This window comes from Alternaria infectoria, assembly GCF_024043175.1.
Source record: "Alternaria infectoria strain BMP 0036 chromosome Unknown scaffold_36, whole genome shotgun sequence".
NCBI classification, from domain to species: Eukaryota; Fungi; Ascomycota; class Dothideomycetes; order Pleosporales; family Pleosporaceae; genus Alternaria; species Alternaria infectoria.
In genome coordinates, this window is record NW_026250725.1 from 135,647 (window position 1) to 156,548 (window position 20,902).

Below are 20,902 nucleotides of genomic sequence, written 5' to 3' on the forward strand. Positions count from 1 at the left end.
CGGCGACACCTGCTAGTGACGGCCCCATTCCTCAAGCTGAGTGAGAATCACCATCACCTACTTCACCCCGGGGCCCTTTCGGGACATCCGCCAAGGTACTCTTTGACTATTATGCACGTATATCTGGGATTATCGACGTGGTTTCCGACTTTGGGACGGTCATCCCGGTGTGACACGCCGAAATGCTGCGAGGCCACCTGGGTTGGCACTCGTGTGGGATGTGAGTACTGTAAATATCATTGTCTCCAAAAGAAGCAGTTGGCAGCGGAGCATTGCGCCGAAATCGAAGATCTGTCAGACCCTGAAGGATTCGCTTTCGCTATTTCAATTCCTCCCGCGTTCGAGATTGATCTAGCGGCCAGATCAAAGCTTTACACTCGCCACACTGACCAATCACTGAGAACGTTTCCTTCTCCTGTACGCTGATCCGATATCCGGTGCATCTACGTTTAGTGAGAAACTGCGGGCATCGAGAACTAGAACGGTCCGATTTTGACCCCACTTTCAGGGACATACAGCAGCTGCAATGCCGCACATTGGGTACTTCACCGGTGCTCTTTCCGGGCTCACACACCTAGGGTAAGCCGGTACGCTACCACAAACAACGCACCAACTCACTCAATTCTCATCCGAGTTATACACGCCACATCCATAGTCTGGATATTAATTGCAAAGCCACTTGAGAATATAGCGTGGTTTTGACTTCCCCAGTAGCGAGTCTGCCTTGCCCGTGCAGCTTCATCGCGACACACTTGCTGGACACCGCCCTTTCCGTCGCATTGCTACGTCCGCATCTTGTATTATGCGCTGAGACCAAGCATTTACCGATCATCATCTTTTACGCCAAACTTCAATCGCCTATCCTTCGTCTATGTCCCGTCGAGGGTTACTACGACCCATCCGAGATGCCGTCGGCCGAGCCCTCCCACAGGCGCCTGCTGGACCTAGAGGATCTGGAATTTGATGCCGCACCACTGTTCGTCATCAGAGCGGATGAGATAGCTCTTGAATTCGAGTTTGTCTTCTGTAATGAAGCGTTTCGCAGACTCCCTCTCTGCAACTCCATCCTAGCCGAGGAAAGAGCATCACTCCTGTTCCGCTCATGGGCGCAAGCACTGGGTGAATACAAACCTCGATATGAATTCGGTGGTCATGTTTGGACCGCAGAACTGGCAGGGAGAAATGGTGGCTTCAAGCTAGTGAGAGCGACAGGATCCGACGCGCAGCAGCAAGAAGCGCCTTCCTTGGAGGAAGAAGCAGACGATGACGATCATCTCACTATGAGTCGAGCGCCAGTCTTTACACGATCAAAAGCACAGCTCATCAATGACCTCAAGCGCGATAGATCAATATCGCTCAAGAACATTCCGTATACGAACCTTCATGCCAGGTGGGAAAGTATCCAGACTATGATGGAGATGAGCGATGTTGGAGTGTTTGAGTACAACGCAGAGGGAAAGCTTTTGCATGCTAATGAGGCATGGTATAAATTGAGGTAACTACAACCACGACACGATGTTTCACGGCGTTGACAAGTCCCAGCTCCCACCCCAAAAACGTCAATCCTGACGAGTTCTCATTCATGGATCTTGTCTACCCCGATGACCAAGCACTGGTGATGTCCATGTGGAATAAGCTTTCGCAGGGAAAATCCGTTACGTTCGAGATGCGATGGAAGGCACCCACAGGAACGGAACGCGCCGCGCAATGGGTACTTTCAGCTTGTGTTCCGGTCTTCGATGATGACAAGAAATTGATCGGTGTTGCCGGCAATACCGTGGACATCAACGCACAAAAGAAGTCGCAAGAGACAGCACAAGCACAAGTGTAAGGTTGATTTGCAGCATGCCTGATGTAAACATACTGATTCCATTTCTAGCGAAGCACTCGAACAAGCGCGGCTGGCGGAAATGAAATTTGCGCGCTTTGCCCAAGTATCCCCTACCGCTATATACGTGTACATACCTGAGGGTGGTATGTGGGATCGGCTCATCGCAGAGTATTTGCTAATCTTGATATAGGCATGAACTTCGTCAATGACCATTTCTTCGAGCTTACTGGCCATCCACATGGTTCAGTCAGCCAATACGACTGGTTTAACCTCATCGCTAAGGAGGATGTCGAAAAAGTCAAGAAAGGTTGGGAGAACATGCTCACGAGCGGTAAAGCCAAAGGTATACAATTTCGTTTGAACAAGACTTGGGTCAATCAAGATGGTATTCGCTCGAATATATGGGTGCAAAGTTCAAGTTGCCCAGAGCTGGACGAGAACGGCAAAGTGATAAGTAAGATGATGCCTTTCTGTATTCTTCATCATGCATATGCTAATCTCTGTAGGCATTATGGGGACGTTATTCGACATATCACAGTTCAAGTGGGCTGAAAGCGTTCAGCGGCGCCGCATTCACGAAGCGCTGGAAGCAAAACGACAACAAGAAAAGTATTTCACTGCGCGCTCTGCAATCGACTCTTGTTGACAAGTCCAGCTTCATTGATATGACTTCGCACGAACTCAGGAGTGAGTAACGCATCTGCACAAGATATACGAGCCACCGCTAACGTCGTTTGCCAACATCTAGATCCACTGTCGGCAGTCATACAATGCGCCGACTCCGTTATCGCTTCGCTCCAACAACTATCCAGACGCCAAATCATAGCATCGAAAGATTCGTCCGAAACATCCAAGGCAGAAGCAGAAGTTCAGAGCTGCATTGAATCGCTGTTGATCATCGTGTCATGTTCGATGCACCAAAAACGCGTTATTGACGACGTGCTCACCCTGTCGAAACTTGATTCTAACTTGATCTTGATCACGCCAATGCGCGTGCAGCCCGCGGTGGTGGTATCGGATGCGGTGCGCATGTTCGATGTCGAGTGCAACCAGGCGGGCATTAAGCTCGCTTTCCTCATTGATGAGACTTTCAATGGCATGGATTGGACGATGCTTGACCCCTCGCGCCTCTTGCAAGTCCTCATCAATCTACTGTAAGATTCTCATCTCCATGTCGCATACCCTCCGCTAACAATACCAGAACCAACGCCATTAAATTCACCAAAGACCGCCCTCAAAAAGCCATCACCGTCACTATCGGTGGCTCCTGGACCCGTCCACCTAAGTGCTGGAACGAGATAACCTTCACCGACGATGAGAAGCCCAAGACAGACATCACCGACAAAGCCGAATGGGGCGAAGGCAAAATAGCATTCCTCTGGCTGAAGGTCAAAGACACCGGCTGTGGTATGACCACAGACGAGCAAAAGAAACTCTTCTCCCGATTCTCGCAAGCCACACCACGCACGCACGTTAAATACGGCGGTTCAGGGCTCGGTCTCTTCATCTCCAAGTCGCTTACGAAGCTACAAGGAGGTGCCATCGGCGTACACTCCGAGAAAGAGCAAGGCTCAACATTCGCCTTCTTCATCAGCACCCGCCTCGCGCACCCACCAGCCGACCAAGTCTCCGCTCGCGCTGTGCAAGCTCGCCCCGTCCCTCGTCGTACCATGACAGGCGAAGAAGCCATGCAATCCATCAGACTAAACGTGCTCATCGTAGAAGACAACCTCGTAAACCAGAAAGTGCTTAGAAAGCAGCTGCAGAAGTTCGGCTGGAACATCAGCGTAGCAGGCAACGGTCAAGAAGCGTTGGAATGGCTCAAAGACAGCGTATACTGGCGCAACGAGGAAGACAGTTCCAAGCTGGACGAGAAACACGACCTCGACATCATCCTCATGGATATAGAAATGCCCATCATGGACGGCCTGACTTGCGCACGCCTTATCCGCGACTACGAACACCAGGGTTTGCTTGCGGCGCCACCAACACCGGGGGTACCATCGTCGGGTCGGGCTTGTCATAAGAAGACGTCGTCTACGTCTTCGGCGTCGCATGAGCGGCCGGATAAGCAATCGCTCCGACTGCCTATTCTGGCTGTGAGTGCGAATGCGCGCATGGAGCAGATTGAACAGTCGCTCGCGTCAGGAATGGACGATGCGATTTCGAAACCTTTTCGTATTCCGGAGCTTTGGCCGAAGATTAGGGGGTTGGTTGGGAGGGTTGCGGATGCGGATACGAAGGCTAGGTCGTGATCTTTCTGGGGAAATGGTTCATTGGGTGGGGTTTGCATACAAGTGGCGTTGGGTAGATATATAAGCATGGATGCGGCGTTTAGTAGGAGTACGAATGCAGTGGTTTCGATGATTCTAAACATGGTATGCAGGAAGGTGCCATGCGACAGAGTGTGCGATACGTAAGTCTACATTGTGTCTACATGCCTTCAACCACGGCGTCGTATGAGCTTGACTCGTTGGACCACTCCTGACTGCATGCTCTCCGCGACCAAATGAAGAGCCATGTACCTCCTCATAAGATGCACATGAATCAGTATAAGGCTGTAGTTTCCTTGATAGGACAAGACATTGGTGGCCTTGGCAGAGAGCATCCCTCGCGCACCGCGTAGGCGTGTGGTCTCATGCACATTCGCTCTGAACAACTGTTACTCCGACTGTGCACATCTTCCAACTATTTGCCCGCCCCGACTTGGCGATGCATCGAGTTTACTAAGCTAGATGCTTAAGTCCGATGCATCGTGTAAGCTCAGTCAGCGTCTCGTACTCTGCCAAGACGATCGAAAAAGCGCAATAGGAAAGAGTAGTAAAGCAAACAGCGCTTCGAGCCAAGAAGGCGTAGGAGACCTAATGCATGGCCTTCAAGATATCGATAAATGCGGGAATGTGAAGATAGATAAAGCTGCACATACTAACTGTGTTCTGCTGACCTACAGTCAATCTGCCCATCGTCCAGTATGAAGCTCGCCAGCATCGTTAGCGCTTTTGCGTTCGCTATACCACAGCTTACATTCGCGCAATTATCAAACTTCGATGACTGGGAACACGAGCGCATTCAACTCGACGATGTCTCGATCCACTTCCGCTACCATGGTGAAGGACCGCCCGTCCTCCTCGTGCATGGGTTTCCTCAACACTCACTAACATGGCACACCATCGGTCCAATCCTGGCTCAAAACTGCATGTCTTCGCACATCATCGGTGATGAGAGAGTGAACTGCTAATATGAAAGCAGACACGGTAATCGCCCCAGATATCCGCGGATGCGGAGACTCGTCCATCCCCACTTCCAAGAACTACACCGCTGCAGCCGCGGGCGCAGATTTGAAGGCTATCCTGGATTACCTCAACATCTCATCCACATACGTCTTTGGGCACGACAAGGGTGTAGGGCTGGCGACATCCCTCGCTATCGAACATCCTTCGCTGGTCAAAGCCCTCATTCTCGCCGAATACGTACTCCCAGGATATGGATATCCCTTAACAGTTCAGAGTCCCAGCTTGTACCAGAACTGGCAGCTCGCCTTCTTTGCTGTGCCTGATGCAGCTGAGTTCTTCATCCGAGACCGCGAAAAACAGATGTTGAGCTGGTATTTCTTTCACGCGAGTTATTCTGGTACGGCGGCCGTGAGTGAAGACCACTTGCAGCGGTATACGAATGAGATTGCGAAACCGGGGTTTTTGAGGAGCGGCATGGAATATTTCGCAGCGGCGTGGGACGACGAGGCGTACTTTACTTCCGTGTTTAGCAGTGGACATAGATTGCAGATGCCGTTGTTGGCGCTGGGTGGTGAGGCGAGCTTTGGGCCTGTGTCGCTGTTGGAACAGGTATGGTTGCAGGTTGGCGATGACTTTGTTGCTGAGTTGATTCCGAAGGCTGGGCACTGGATTGGTAAGACCTTTTTCTTGAATAGCATCTCAGCTATAGCAAAAGGGCTAACGACGTACAGGCGATGAGAATCCGATTTGGACTGGTAATCGCGCCTTACGCTTCTTTGAAGAAGCTGGGGAGGTGAGCAGTGTTGATCTGTCCTACCTTAAAGATCAAGTGACTCTGCAAGGTGGTACCATTTGATGAAAGGCGATCGCAATATTTCAAGATCGCGATTGGCACAGGAAGGGTCTGGGGAACAAGTAGAAGAATTGTTCGGTATCGCTCTAAAGTGGCATTGGCATCATGATGTACTAGGGCTTCCTTCAAGCCCACTGCGACGGCGAAAATCTTGCAACCAATTCGGGTTGTCTGCTACTGTTTGGTTCCACTAGCGTACATGTTAGCATTTGTCTGGTATACAATGGGTCGTTTCGCTTCCTCACCGCATCATCCGCATCCTGGTATAACAACCTCCGCGACTCGCGTTGAAACATCTCATCCGTCGGTATGATACCCGACAACATCTGCTGTCTCGCAAATCGACTAAGATGGCGCGTCAAAACCTTCGCAAAGTCGTAATCGTGCTGCGTAGAAAGGTTTCGCAGAGCCTCCAAAGAGTCCTCAAAAGCTTGATGGTCCGGTGTCTGGGTAACCTCTTTCGGAGACTCTTGGACTGGCTCTTCTTCCCGTTGATATTCTTCCCGTTGGATCTGCGATATCATTTGCTTTGTATGGTCGATGGATCCGGGATTCGTGGCAGAAAAGGGTACGACAGTCTTCGCTTGTTCGGCCAGTAGGTAGGGTGGAAACGCATTGATGACACGGGCAGCGACAGCCGGTTCGAAATCGTGATCGCCTTTCCAGTCGGCCATCGTTTTGCCCTCTTTGAAATGTGCGGCGAGGTGGTCTGCTCTCTCATCCCAACTACTTAGATTGGCATTGCATATACCACAGCGACATGTCACCGGCAGAGTCTCAAGTTTCCAGTCGTCGATGAGAGGTAGCGTTTCGAGTCCGTGGACTAGACGAAGGTGTTGTGTGAGATGATCTTTGCGGTGGAAAATACGCGGGCTGTTGCTGCCGTCGGTGCATGCCGCGTGATTATGTTTCTGCAGATGCTGGGGTGTCGGATCTAGTGCACTACAGTAGGCACAGTGTACTCTACCCGTAAGAGGTAGCACCACAGAAGCTCCGTGCGGCGTGCACATCCAGCTTTCGAGGTTTAGATGTAGCGATATCTCGTGTCGCTTCCAGTCGTACTTGTGCTTGAAGGTGTCGCAACAGAAAGTACACTTGAATATACGATCAGGGTCCAGCATATTGCCTCTGACTCTTCCCTTGCTTCTTGTCTTGGCTTGACTGCGACGCTTCGATTGCGACGTGGCGGAGCGGCTCGAATTTGCGGAGCGTAATGAGGATTCGCTTGCAGCGCTATCGAGACTCGTGGTAGAGGAAGGGCCGCGATATCTGCGGAACGCGTCGCCGCTGGAGGGCCGACTGATACGTGGTGAGTGGCCTATGGGTCTGTCCTCCAAGGCATGGTAGATGGCCGACAGAGATGCGGCCTCGTCTTCAGGCGGCGAGTTTCGCCAGCGCTGAATGGCCAGTGACTGACCCTCTTCGTGTCGAGGACTTCCACTCGGTATTACCATCGGGCTGACAGTGCCCGTTGATCTTCGCTTAAAGTACTTGCTTCGACGGCGAGGGAGTGTGTGATGACGCTGCGGCTGTGGGCGCTCGTGAAACTCAGTCGGCTGGTACGCGTCGAATGGATAACTTGGCGAAGTCATACCACTCAGTGGTTGTAACGTATCATCTAACGTAAAGTCGTGAAAGTTCGGGTCGATCGCCAAGTCGTCGTCGATGCTGAATGCGGCAGGAGCATCAGATGCAGCGTTAGTCGCATCCTGGCCGACATCTGTAGCGAGGAAGTTGTCGAACCATGAAGGGTCGATCGTATCTTCGTTCCATGATTGGAAGTTCCAGTTGTTCACTTGTTGATGATCCATGGCTCCAGAAGTCGCGAGTGTTGTTTTGGAGATGACGACAATGGCTGGAAATGGAGGTACGATGAAGGCGTCAGCCCGAAGTCGGCGCCGCTACCGATGCAACCTTTACCAAGTGATCGCGTATAGATCTAGGTTAGCAAGCGAATGCAGTATACCGCAAAGAAGCTCGGGCTGTCTCTGGCCGACTGCTAGATATTGCGAGGCATGCAAGGCGTAGGGCGTGAGGTGGGGCGAACTTCAGAACGCGCTAGCCCCGCGATCTAGACAATTCTTCCCTCTAGCGCAACAGGACCGGAACTTCACGACGCGATATAACGTGACCTGCAACACGATGGAAGCTGAAAACGAAAAGGCTGTCGCGGAGCAAAGTGAGCAGGTTCTGGAAGGTGTTTTCGGTGGGTAATCCAATCGTCTTCCACCCACACCTGATTGCTGATTCTGCATAGCCGTGGTGAAGCCTGCGAATATCTCTTCAGCAGACGTACTTCTCAAACTCCAGGCAGCATTCCGTCATTCAGATACCTTCGCGCCACTTCTCAAGCACCAGCCGAAACGTACCAGCAAATCCTCCGACCAAGTATTCCGCCTAGGTCACGGCGGCACGCTCGATCCCCTAGCCTCCGGCGTGCTCATCGTAGGCATCGGGCGTGGCACAAGATCGCTCTCCCAGTACCTATCATGTGACAAAAGCTACGACACCACCATTCTATTCGGTATGAGTACCGACAGCTACGACTGTACTGGAACTATGAGGACAAGAGCAGACGCCTCGCACGTGACCCGTCAGCTTGTCGAGGAACAGCTGCCCAACTTTCTAGGAACAATCCAGCAAGTCCCACCCGTGTACTCTGCACTGAAGATCAACGGCATGAAGGCTTGTGAGTATGTACGACAGGGCAAGGAATTACCTCGAGCGTTGGAAAGTAGGGAGATGGAAGTGAAGAGGTGTGACCTACTCGAATGGTATGATGCGGGACAGCATGACTTCGCCTTCCGCGGCGAAAAGGAACCCGCTCCAGCACCCGCGGTCCGGATCAGATTGACGGTGTGTTCTGGCTTCTACGTTCGGAGCTTTGCGCACGATCTGGGTGTCGCTTGCGGTACCGTTTCGCACATGGCCGCGCTGAAGCGCGAAGTGCAAGCCAATTTCGTGCTCCAGCCTTCTCCGTTTCCGGAGGATACCGCTGCGATCCCGTATGATGATTTGGATGTTGGTGAATCTGTCTGGGGCCCCAAGCTCAGACCCCAGCTCGAGGAATGGGTCGCGGCCAATCCAGTCAGCCAAGGACATGTCAACGGCCGAGAAGGAAGCACGAAGAGGAAGATGGCACAAGAGGGAGAAGCTAAGCCCAGACAGAGGTTTCGCGGAGAATGGGTTGCTGAGACGAAGAAAGAGAGAATCAAGCAGCAGGGTGGCAAGTACAAGGGAAAATGGGGACGGAAGCCCGAGGTTGACGCACTTGTAAAGCATTTTGCGCAGGATATCAGTAAGTATCAATGATACAGCGGCGCCCCATAACTCCTCAGCAAACCCAACCACTCCGAACTCCTATCCGTCAACTCGCAGCACTCGAGCATAGTCCATGTCCCCAACTCGCCGCACGGCTGCGCCTTGCTGTTCAGCACCAGACTCCGGCCATCCACCACGCCACACTGCAACAACTTCTCCATACCGATGTAGTTGTCTTTCCGAATCGCCGATAATATCGCGGAGAGCTTGGGTCGCTGCAACGCATATCCAACATCCCATTGGACTACCATGTCGATGAGCTCAAGATACTGGCTTTGAACTTCCTGTTTGGTGGGAGGAGTGCAGTGCAGCAGCATGTCGTATATGGGTGGTAGAGCGGCGATTTGTTCGCGCAGGGCTGCTGCGGAGATGGCGTTCAGAAGGACGTGCACAGCGTTTTTGTTGGTGCCTTTTATGGCATAGCTCAACGCGTCGTATGTTAGTTCTGGGGCGAGGCCGATCATCTCTTCGAGCATTGTAGTGTTGGTCGGACTGTCTTGGCACGCGGCAAATTGCAGTACATTCATGTCTTCGAAAGCTGGGTCGCGGGGATGTGCGCCTGCTCTGAGAAGCACACGCGCTGTCTCCAGCGAGTCGAGTGAGAGGGCAGTGGCGAGTGGTAGTGCTTTGGTCTCTTTCTTGTTTCGTCGGAAGGAGATTTCCTCTCGTACCAAACGGCCTTTGGTCTGCAAGATGAGTTCGACCGCCTGTGCAGCGTCTGCTGAGATCGCACGGCTGAGCGCTGTCCTTGGGCCCAGATCTGTAGCCGTCCGTTGCGTGAGACATAGATTGAAGCCTCTGTCGATCAGTAGCCTTAGTATGCGAAGTGCGTCTTCCGGTCGCTTCTCCCAGGTTTCTTTCGTCAATGCATTGATTGGTGATACGACTCTTGTAAGCTTCTCCTGATGCAGCAAGACATCGTCTTCTTTCTCGTAGTCCCTCGGCATGCCTTTCATGCTCAACATCTCTTCCACCGCATCTGCCCATCCGGCACGAATGAAGCAAGACAGAACAGAGTACTCGTACGTCGTCTGCCACGGGCGATTTGGAACACCGGAATTCTTTGTTTCGCTCTTGTTGTCGAATGCGCCGGAAACAAAGGCCGTGGGATCGAAGTTTTGATGCTGCATGACGAGTTTAAGGGTACTCATACCGCGATCGACATTCTTCCACTTCGAAAGGCCATCGAGGAAGCTCGTCTTCGTGACGCGAACTTGGATCTCATTCCAGTAGTGTTGCGCGTCATACATCTCCCTTGGCCATTGCTCGGCCATTGGGTTTGCGCCATGATGTACAAGACAGTCGATGAGGTCTGCGTGTCCCTTATAGGCAGCCGCCAACAGTGCGCGATCCATCGGAGTGTAGTCTTCTCTTTTTGTTGCGTCTCCGTAAGTGGCACCCTCTCTCAAGAGATAGTCGACCACTCTGGCTCGTCCGTTCATGGTAGCTTTCGCTAGGGCCTCGTGCTTCACCTTCTTCAACTTACTAGTTGATCGATACATAGGATCAGCTCCCATACTAATGACTGCCCTAACCAGTGAAAGACTACCCTCTGCAGCAGCTTCTTCGAGAATATCGGTCAGGTCGTTTTGTGATGGACTACTAGCTGGATTTGGCGTAGTAGCCGCTCTTTTGAGTAGGAAGCTCTTCTTGAAAGGAGATGCACCCTTCCGATCTGATGGCGGCTCCTTCCTGCTCAGTCTGCGCAGTATCTCAGCTCGAGCATCGCCGGGACTCATGTCGGATGCTTCACTCTCTATACTTTGCGTGGTGGATATAGAGATATTTCTTCGTGATGACTGATCTAGCCCCCCAGGTAAATCTGGTAATACGGATGAGCCCATGCTAGAGCTGCGATTACCATTCGCCATGTAGGCAGTGCTCACACGCTCAGAAATGCCATGGACGACCTGCAGTGGTTGTGGTGTCGAAGTGGAGGGCGGAGGATGATCGAAAGCGATATACATGGATTGCATCCTGTCTGACAGACCATCTTCAGTGCTATCGCTGCTTCCCCAAGACATCGGAGGAGTAGGGGGGACTGTTGATGCATGTTTCAGAAATCGTAAAGGCTGTGGTGGAGAAGACTTCGACGCGCGTTGTGGGAATTGTGGCCGAACAGCTTGCGAGTCTTCGCTTCCTGGGGGTCGGGAGAATCCATCGGTTGGGGGCTCAGGAAAGGGTTCCATTTGAGGGTTATGCGATAGTAGTGGTCCTTCGCGCAGTGGTGAGAAGACGTTGCGAGACTGGAGAGATATGCCATCGGCTGTGAGTGGCTGCATAGCGATACTGGCCCCAGAACCAGTAATGGAAGATGCCAACGGAAGACTTGCTGCCTCTTGCCGCTTTCGCGGCACCTTGTGAGTATGGTTCGGATAAGTGACATTCTCGTTAGCCTTCCCTGTTATTGTTGGAGATATCGACGGGTGGGGCGCAAGGTATTCGAAGGATGGTCCGCCATAGAAGTTGCCGTACTCAGCAAAGCCGTCTGCATATCGCTGCTCTTCTTGCTGCACCGCCATTGTTTCTTAAGCTCTTTGTTCGAGATTGATGTAGCTGTATTGACTGCGATGAAGCGCTGCCAGGTGGTGAGGGATGCCAGGAGAGCGCGGGGTAAAAGTGTTCCCGACATTGATGTTTGATTGCTTGTCAGCATGCTTTAATCCAGCCTTGTCACTAAAAGTGACATTTCAGGCGTTCACTACTACCGGGTGGAAGACTGGCTTCCGAGACCCTGACAAAGGCGCAAGCGGGCTGTGGTGCCGGCGCACGGAAAGCCGCCCAACACTGGGATCATGGCCGCAAAGGGGCGTTCATCGCAGCCTCTGGAGGACTTTGGCTGGGAGTGCGAGATGAGCATGCGGTATAAGCGAATTAGGTTCGTGAATGCAGCACGTGGGCGGAGAACTTCGGGATGCTCTCAATTCGGCTGCCATAGATGTCGCGTCAACGCTCTGTTCCGCCGCTCGTCGTTTGTGAACTTCTCTCTTGTCGTGGGGAGCATTGTCAACATGCCGTAGCGCCGATATGAAAAGTGATCGGTGGGTGTTTCTTTGTTCTCAAGTTGCCAAGCTAGGAGTGCCTCAGCCCTGCATGGAGAACCGAAATTCCGAAGCCCACATCCACCACGCTTATCTCGATCGTTCAGATGCCACTGCCGCGAACATATTGTCATCAAAACCTTCCAAGCCACTGCTAGGTCGTTAGTTGCTTACCTATCCTCCAACAACGCGTTCTTTCCCGCCATATCAGCGCGCAGTGGAGATGGATCTTGCCAATGTTGGTCTGAAGGACTATCTGGTCATCGGCTCTCTCACCGGGCTTTTGCGAACGACTTCGATGCAAATTGCTGGCTACAAGCAGAGGGATCTCACATACTTTCAGTCCTACGGGACGTGGGCGAGCGCGAGCCTCGTTACTATTGTCGTATACACTATTGCGCTGCGGCTGCTAAGGAGACCTGCATTGCGGGAGGGTCGGACCAAGTAGCAGGAAGCAACGAAGCGGCAAGGCAGCCACGACAAGGGCGTCTCGAGGGCGGCTCAGTTCTGAGGCAGAGAAGATATATCGGCGATGGGAGCCTCAGTGATATTGTACACGCTGGATGCCCTATGATGGTCCCTTCCTCTGAGGCGGGATGAATCGGGACGAGTGCACGGGTGCAGTTACTCAGCGAGGAGCTTTGACCAGGTCTTTCGTGCGTGCCGTCATCACCAATGCCGTCCATAATCTCCAGAACACCAGAACCACCGCCATCTTTTCTGTATCGCATCGAATGTCTTCTATCGGCTCCCATGGTCGAAAAGAGCTACTTTTGAACTGTTCGAATCCTCTTGATGATATCAGCTCGTCGTCATCTCAATTTAGGAAGCTGCGACGGCCTGCATTGCGTGGCAGGCTGGGTTGGACCGCTTTCTACCACATCCTGCTCTTACATCGCGACGATACCTGGATCTTGTCTTGTCCCCAAGGAGGATATACAAGCGTCACCAGTTTGCGCTCCCCTCTCAAGGCGAATTACCAGAATGGCGCGATTAAGAGTCGCGCATTATGTTCTTGACTTTGCCGAGATATCTTGTGCCGAGGAATCTCGCGCTCCATACCAAGCTCATTTATCTGGAAATCTGTAAGCCTATTGACATGATCCAGATGTCAAAGTGGCACAGTTGGCCCTACTGTATAAGGTTTGCTGATGTCGCGTCATTCCCCTCTAGCGCAGAGCCCCTGGAGGGTCGGAGCATGGCTGCGACACCAGACGCTGATTTTGCCAAGGGTACTGTACCCTCGACCTCTGATCCAGGCCATCTCCACGGGTCCGTTGGCCCACTCCACAGAGATCTGTAGATCAGTGCGCGATGATTGTGGAATCTAGGGTCGGGGCTTTTGGAGAAACAAGGAATCCACCATGGCGCTACGGAACGCCTTCGATCGCAAATTAAAGACATTTAGCCTACGGCGTGTCAGACGCGCACGCAGGTTCCCAGTCGCTTCATGAGTGAAGAAGGACCGACGACGTCGAGGGAAAGTCGACCGCGACCACTCCGAGGGATTGCATGCTGATCGGAGGCAACCCCGCGAAATCGCCAAGTCGTTGGAATGCTATCTGACCCTGCCGCGAGTCAAGCGTGCGTCGTCCATCGCCACGAGGCTGTCTCAACGCAAAACTGGACCGGCTGGGCAGAAGCCACGAGGATATCCCAGGACAGCTCTATAGCGTGCGGTAGCTCCGCGACAAGCTCAACCAAGGACACTGATGGACTCAAGCACTTCGTGACGGCGCCCGCACTTAGCTTACCACGTTCGCTGTGCATTCGAGTGTCCCGATTCGCGGCTCAGAAGTTCTCGAGCTGCTTCGGCTTCTTCTAGTGATGTGTTGGTATGGTACTGGTGTTTCATTGTTTGCTCAGCTCCCTTTGTCAGTTCCGTGGATGCATGATGCCTGCCCGACGACAGAGACTGTACAACTCGCGGCAAGATTAAGATAAATTATGGACGGGACGGGGAATGTTCCCGTTCACGTCCGAGACGCGGCGCCATAAGAGTGAGGCATGTTGATACCTGCTATCTATCTTGCGCGTACAAACGTTGCGATAACCTCATGACGTTCGGGCAACGTTGTCACGTCAGTGCGAAGCTCGTATTCGCAGAATACCGAAGCTTCTCATGCCCGTTAAGCAAAAGGAAAAAAGGGTTCGTCTCACCCGCAGTGGCCGCGGAGCCGGTTGATCGACTACTGATCAGCACGGGACAGACGCTACCAGCCGCCTGGAACTATGCGACTCATGATTCCGACGTGTAGCACAAGACGCCGGATCATACCACTCCCTTTTAACCTACCCTGACCCTAGGCTTCGCGCTGCCCGCTATATGCAGGTGTCAAGATGTCAAACAACCCCAAGTAGAGTTCGCACTTGACCTCACTCACCACTTCTCTCCGTTTGTTCCCATTGGGGCGAACTTAAACTCCACCGGCCACACATACTGTGTGTGTATGCTGTCGCGATGGAGATAGTCACTTCTATAGTAAGAACTACGCGAGCCCGAATGATTTGAAGTCTCACTCACATCCACAGGTTATCCAGGGGATACTCCTCGTGTTGGCACTGGGTGTTACGATCCTAAGATGTTGGGTCCGTCTTTGTATGGAGCACCGCTCACTCACTCTCCCCGACTACCTCGTATGGGGAGGATTCATCTGCGCGCTTGGATGGTTTGCCTGCTCTACAAGAGCGCTTTACATCTTGATTGATCATCCTCTGGACGAGGAGACAAGGAGCGACTCCGTCGAATACCTGAAAGTACGTCAAAAACATGACCTTCGAGATACGCAACGAGACGAGTGAGCTGACAGGTGTTTGCTGCTAGGTCGTATTCGTGTCTATCTACTTCTTCGATACGGGATTGTACTTCCCCAAAGTTTCGCTGGTGGCTTTCTACTGGTGGTTGATCCCGCAAGGCTTCAGACGTCTTCGTTACGCAGTCTATGCCACTACTGCGATCGTGATCGCCTGCTTTGTGGCGAGCATACTGTGCGATACTCTTCTCGCGCCAAATATCTCAGACAACTGGTACAACCTCTACCCTTACTTCGACCAAGTTGTTCCTTGGCTAACATCCACTTTCCAAAAGGTCTATCGAGAACCAGCTCAACTCAACATGGAATACCTACTCCAATCTGGTAGTCAACTGGACACTCAACTTTGGCACCGATCTGCTGTGTAAGTAGCCCAAATTCACCTTTCAAATTATGAGCTGACGCTGTTCCCAGTATTCGGCCTGCCATTCTTCATCTTCAACTGCTTGAAGCTGCGTAGAAGACAAAAGGTCGGCCTGGTCGGAATCTTTTCTCTAGGCGCCATCACCATGGCAATCAGTCTCGCCCGTTTCATCGTCTACAACATGGACTACGACATCGCCGACGCCGATGGCAGTATGTCACCCTTCCCATGTCACCTCCCCAAGCCTCCACTAACAGTCCCCAGACCTTTGGTGCACGGCCGAAATGTGCACAGCCGTCATCGTCGTCTCGCTCCCGTCCTTAAAGGCACTCATCATCAAACCCACACCCGCTACCTCATCCAACCGCAGCAACTCCGGCTATCTGCAAGCTGGCTCCGGCAAAACCATTGGTAGCAAAGGTATCAACTTCAACGGGCACAGCTCGAATATTCAGGGCGGCACTATGGATGATGAAATGGAGTTGACTTTTCTGGACCGGAAAGCCAGCCCTACACCAACTGGAACCACTGATGGGTCACGCTTACAAGATGGGAAAGACAATGTGATGGTGACTACGGATTTCGAGGTCACTAGTACGAGGAATGTGTTTTAGACTGGTGTCTCGATAATCCTGATCGTCCTTTAGAATGTAGAGAAGATAGAAGGAAATGATAGTAATGACTACTCGTATACTGTCTTCACAGCGAACACCGTCCGCTCAATCCGCTGCTCCAATCTCTCGGGAACTGATGGTACCGAGATAGTCGAAACCGCATTTTCAGAAACGAACGCTCTACGACATGTCTGCACATTTACCGCCTTGTAGTTCTCGCGATGAACAGCATGCGATAAGGACATCGGGGTTATAGCCCCTAGACCCTCGGTCTCTTTTCGAGTGAACATGATCAGGCCCTAAGTCGTCCTAGCTATGCATGCGTGATATCGTTGTAGAATAGCATGTAACGTTAAGTCGCGAAGCCGGACTTGAGGGCTAGCTATGTAGCACACGCGGCCTTTATGTTAGTTAGGCTACAACTCCTATTATGTAATTTATTTACTTACTCTCTCTCTTCTAGCGTATATATAAATACTTATACCTCTATAATAGTTAAATTATCTAAATATATATATTACTTCTAATTAATAGATTATAAGTTCTACTCTACTTCTAAGCACTACTTAGTATTATACTCTCTAGTGTATAAGAACTAAGTGTACGCGCCTACTTAGGTACACCTTATAACTACCTATCTATCTTACTTTATCTAAGTATTACTAATACGCTTCTATTAGCTCTATAAGAGCACTATTCTTACTAGCACTAATAATATTACTACTTAGAAACGCGCTGTTAAGATTTATAGTAATATTAAAGGTACTATACCTCTCTAGTGTTACACTAGCGTAGGTATAGACTAGAAGACTATTAAGACTCTTATTTCTAAGCCTAACTATTCTTTCTACTCTATTAGCGCGCTTACGCGTAATATAAAGAAAGTATATTATAATAATATTAAGATCTATAAATTTAAGTCTAAGAAGTATACCTACTAGTAGAACTATAAATATAATACTAAATAGATATTTCTTAAATTAGTTAATAACTATATTAAAGCTTAGATTATAGACAAGAACTCTTAGAACTACTAGATCTATCTATCTAATATATTTATAGTTATAGAGTCTATAGCTTAGTCTATCTTATACGCGTAGCTTATAATAGTTAAGCTTATAAACTATAATAATATATAAGAGTATCTCTCTACTATTACTTATATTAAGTAAGACTTTATAGAGTATAATAAAGCTCTCTCTATACCTACTTATAAGAACACTATTCTTAGTAGACTTATATCTAGCTATAATTACCTTATTAAATAAGTTTACTTTAACGCTAGTACTAGTACTCTTACTACTATTATAGATCTAGAGAAGACGCTTTATATTTAGAAGTCTATTCTATCTCTACGTAAGAATAAAGTAGTCTATAATAAAGCTAATAAAAATAAGCCTAATAAGAATAAATCTAATAAGAATACCTTTAGAAAAGGCTCTAGTAGAGGTTATAATACTACTAAAGCTAATAGTACTACCTTTTATATTATCTATACGTACTATAAAGATAATAGATACTCTATTAATATCTATAAGTATATTAGTAAGTCTAATATACCTAAGTATATCTATAAGAACTATAGTAAGCTTAGCTATATTAAGATAGATTACTTTATAAAAGTAAAAGCCTCTAAGAAGTCTACGCCTACTACTAATATTAAGAACACTAAACTTACTATTAATAATAACTTTAGTATAAACTATTTTATTAGCTCTATTAACAACCTTAATCTTAACTATACGCTTTTCTTCTCTTTTTCTAATTTTACTACTAACGTATTATAGAGCTATTACTATAGTAAAGAATATAGAAAAGAGTAGGCCTTAAGCTAGAATATAAGTATATAGATATTATTTACTCTTAATAGCTTAATTATACTAGCTAGTTTTATAGCTATTAATATATCTATAGCCTCTAATATTTAGATCTATAACTTTAGTGCTATCTACTATATTACTTATAATATATTACTTTTTACTTACTTTAAACTATATAAGAAAACTATTAGTAGCTACTAAAAGAACTCTATTCTATAAATCTATAGTAAAGAAACTATTAATATTATTATTACTAATATAGATAGTGTTATAGCTATACTAACTCTTACTAACGTTTGTCTTATCTCTAATATAAGATATAATCTACTTTTTATAATAACCTTATTAATATATAGCTACTAAGTTCTTACTAATAGTTTATATATATATATTTACTATAAGGCTACTAAGAAATAAGTACTCTACGCCTATTTATACTCTAACGCTAATATACACGTTTTCTAACTATAATACTCTTCTACACTACTTCTTATAGTAGCTATAGTTAATTTTAATAATCTTATATAGTCTAAGTACTATTAACTTAGCTACTTTAGCTTTAATAATATAATAAAGCTTATTTTAATTAGTAATAGTATTAATATTATAAAGAAGTAAATCTAAGTAAAACTTAAAGACGTTTACTTTATATATATAATAACTTACACTCTTTATAAGATCTTTAAAAGCTTTATATATTAAAGCTTTAAAAAGTTTAGTAAACTTATTACTCTAGATATCTAGAGTCTATATTCTATTCTTAGTTTCTAAAAAGAACGCTATACTCTTATACTTATTAATAAAAGTACTTACTTTACCTAGACTACGCTATTTAAGACTAAGAATAAAATTATAACTTTTTTTATTAATCTTCTTAAGTATTTAGCTACTAAATTTAGTTCTATTATATATATCTAGTTATAATAGTTTTAGACCTAGAGCTCTATTAGCCTACGTTAGGCTAATACCTCTACTATATATATTTACTTCTAATAGCTTCTTTTAAAGCTCTCTACTATAATAACTTTATTACTTTTATATATCTTAATTATCTAATCTTTATAAGACTCTTATACGTTATTATAGTTAATATTTAAATACTATCTACTAGCGTAACTTAAGAGAGTAGCACTAGTAATTATTATAAACTAGTTAAGGTATTCTAATACTTTACTCTCTAGCTTCTCTACTTTTAGTAACTTCTCTATTATATAAAAGAATACTAATTATAACTACGCGTAGCGCTATAATACTCTAAAGACTTTAGTTTCTATAATAGTAACTAATCTATATACTCTAGCTCTAATACCTTATTATTAATAAAATACTACTACTACTCTTAACTACGCGCGCGCGCCTATTAGTAGTAGTAGTAGTATTAGTAGTAATACCTAGATCTAGAATTCTAGATAGTTTTTCTATACTATTAGATACTCTTATATAACTACTTCTATAATATAGTTATTATAGTTATAGTTACTCTTTGCGTTTATTACTACGTTCTCTATACCTACTTATTACCTAAGCGTTCTTCTTTAGTTACTAGACACTAATAACTTACTCTAAGAATCTTACTACTATATATCTAGCTAGTATATCTTATATAGTAATAATATTAGTAACACTAATAGTTTATAGTATATCTAAGAGCGTAAGCTTAAGCTTTCTAACTCTAAGAATAATAGTAAGTCTACTACTATAATTACTTACTATAAGAAGAAGTTAGTTATCTTTAGTAATAATACTTATAGTAATATCTATAATAACACCTATAACAACGTCTATAAAGATACTCTTAACGTCTATTATCTATCTATAAGCGCTAACTATTATTTTTTTTAATAACCTTATATTAATAAAAACTCTAAACTAGAAGGCGTCTAGACTAGTCTACGTTACTCTACCTTCTATAATACTTTCTCTATTACTAAGCCTAGGTTACTCTAGCGTACGTACTATAAGTAATAACTTTCTAAGTTCTTTATTCTTCTCTATAATAATAACTTTACTATCTTTAAAGTCTAGAAGACTAATATTAATAGTTATACTATACTTAAAAAGAGTTTAGTAAAGCTTACTAACTTAGAGAATATTAGCGCTACTAATACTAATAAGTATATTATTTTTATTAGTAATATTATAGAGTAGCTACGCTTTATAACTTATAATATTAATAATAAGTATCTTTACGCTAACTTTCTTAGTAAGTACTATCTAGAGTACGCTAAGCTTATAAAGTCTCTATAAGATTACTTTTATAAATTCTAGAATAACACTAAAATATATAAAAGTAACTTAGAGAACGCGCTTACTAGTGCTAATACTTTTTAATAATAATAGAAAGCTACTAATCTTAAAGTTATATAACTAAAAGAATAGTTATAGAATCTATATAGCGCTCTTTACTATAATAACTAAAACTTTTAAAGTATCTACCTTAAGCTTAAGATAATAGTACTTAGTAAGAAGACTTATAAGACTAAGTACTATAAGAAATTTAATATAGTTACTATTACTAATAAAGCTCTTACTACTACTAACGCGCTAGTTTAAGACTTTAAGATCTAGCTCTATAAAACTAAAGCTATAAGAAAGAATAAGATAGACTAGACCTATATAGGTCTAACTTCTCTAGACTATTCTAACTTTAATAATAATGTTAGTAATAATAAATCTTATAGCAGCCTAGTAGGTAGCTCTACTAGTAGTTCTTCTAGTCTTAGTAACTAGAAACTAGTAGCTAATACTATTACTCTTAATTAAGAACCTTATTATTACTACTCTAAGAAATCTAAGCCTAATATCTTTTTAGAAGTTAATACTATAAAGTTTAACTATACTAAGTAGAAGATAGATATCTATAACTAGTTTAAGAAGTACTTATATAACTTTACTTCTAAAGCTAAGAAGCTAAGCTACCTTTATTAGAAGACTAAGAATAAAGTATTTAGTAATATCTAGAATAGCTTCTTTAATAATAAAGCTAGCTTTACTTATAGTAGTAAAGTTTAG

The 20,902-nt window shown here is 46.4% G+C and overlaps 6 protein-coding genes across 6 annotated transcripts; 4 read left to right on the forward strand and 2 right to left on the reverse strand.

Moving 5' to 3' along the window:
• Nucleotides 1–905: 905 nt before the first annotated feature.
• On the forward strand, nucleotides 906–4,086 carry J4E92_010449 (uncharacterized protein; the record flags this gene model as incomplete). The annotated part of the gene is made up of 8 exons (XM_051501787.1): nucleotides 906–1,495; nucleotides 1,543–1,827; nucleotides 1,880–1,974; nucleotides 2,022–2,285; nucleotides 2,338–2,440; nucleotides 2,487–2,518; nucleotides 2,580–2,985; nucleotides 3,033–4,086. The coding sequence occupies 8 exons, from the start codon at nucleotides 906–908 to the stop codon at nucleotides 4,084–4,086; spliced, it is 2,829 nt and encodes a 942-aa protein (XP_051348022.1).
• Nucleotides 4,087–5,070: 984 nt separating this feature from the next.
• J4E92_010450 (uncharacterized protein) lies at nucleotides 5,071–5,920 on the forward strand (the record flags this gene model as incomplete). The annotated part of the gene is made up of 2 exons (XM_051501788.1): nucleotides 5,071–5,737; nucleotides 5,796–5,920. 2 exons carry the CDS (start codon nucleotides 5,071–5,073, stop codon nucleotides 5,918–5,920), a joined length of 792 nt encoding a protein of 263 aa, XP_051348023.1.
• A 100-nt stretch (nucleotides 5,921–6,020) lies between these two features.
• J4E92_010451 (uncharacterized protein) lies at nucleotides 6,021–7,728 on the reverse strand (the record flags this gene model as incomplete). Its single annotated transcript, XM_051501789.1, has 2 exons — nucleotides 6,021–6,107; nucleotides 6,163–7,728. The coding sequence occupies 2 exons, from the start codon at nucleotides 7,726–7,728 to the stop codon at nucleotides 6,021–6,023; spliced, it is 1,653 nt and encodes a 550-aa protein (XP_051348024.1).
• Nucleotides 7,729–8,059: 331 nt separating this feature from the next.
• J4E92_010452 (uncharacterized protein) lies at nucleotides 8,060–9,219 on the forward strand (the record flags this gene model as incomplete). The annotated part of the gene is made up of 3 exons (XM_051501790.1): nucleotides 8,060–8,123; nucleotides 8,175–9,190; nucleotides 9,217–9,219. The coding sequence occupies 3 exons, from the start codon at nucleotides 8,060–8,062 to the stop codon at nucleotides 9,217–9,219; spliced, it is 1,083 nt and encodes a 360-aa protein (XP_051348025.1).
• Nucleotides 9,220–9,222: 3 nt separating this feature from the next.
• J4E92_010453 (uncharacterized protein) lies at nucleotides 9,223–11,760 on the reverse strand (the record flags this gene model as incomplete). The annotated part of the gene is made up of 1 exon (XM_051501791.1): nucleotides 9,223–11,760. One exon carries the CDS (start codon nucleotides 11,758–11,760, stop codon nucleotides 9,223–9,225), a length of 2,538 nt encoding a protein of 845 aa, XP_051348026.1.
• Nucleotides 11,761–15,601: 3,841 nt separating this feature from the next.
• Nucleotides 15,602–16,070, forward strand: J4E92_010454 (uncharacterized protein; the record flags this gene model as incomplete). Its single annotated transcript, XM_051501792.1, has 2 exons — nucleotides 15,602–15,668; nucleotides 15,721–16,070. The coding sequence occupies 2 exons, from the start codon at nucleotides 15,602–15,604 to the stop codon at nucleotides 16,068–16,070; spliced, it is 417 nt and encodes a 138-aa protein (XP_051348027.1).
• Nucleotides 16,071–20,902: the final 4,832 nt, after the last annotated feature.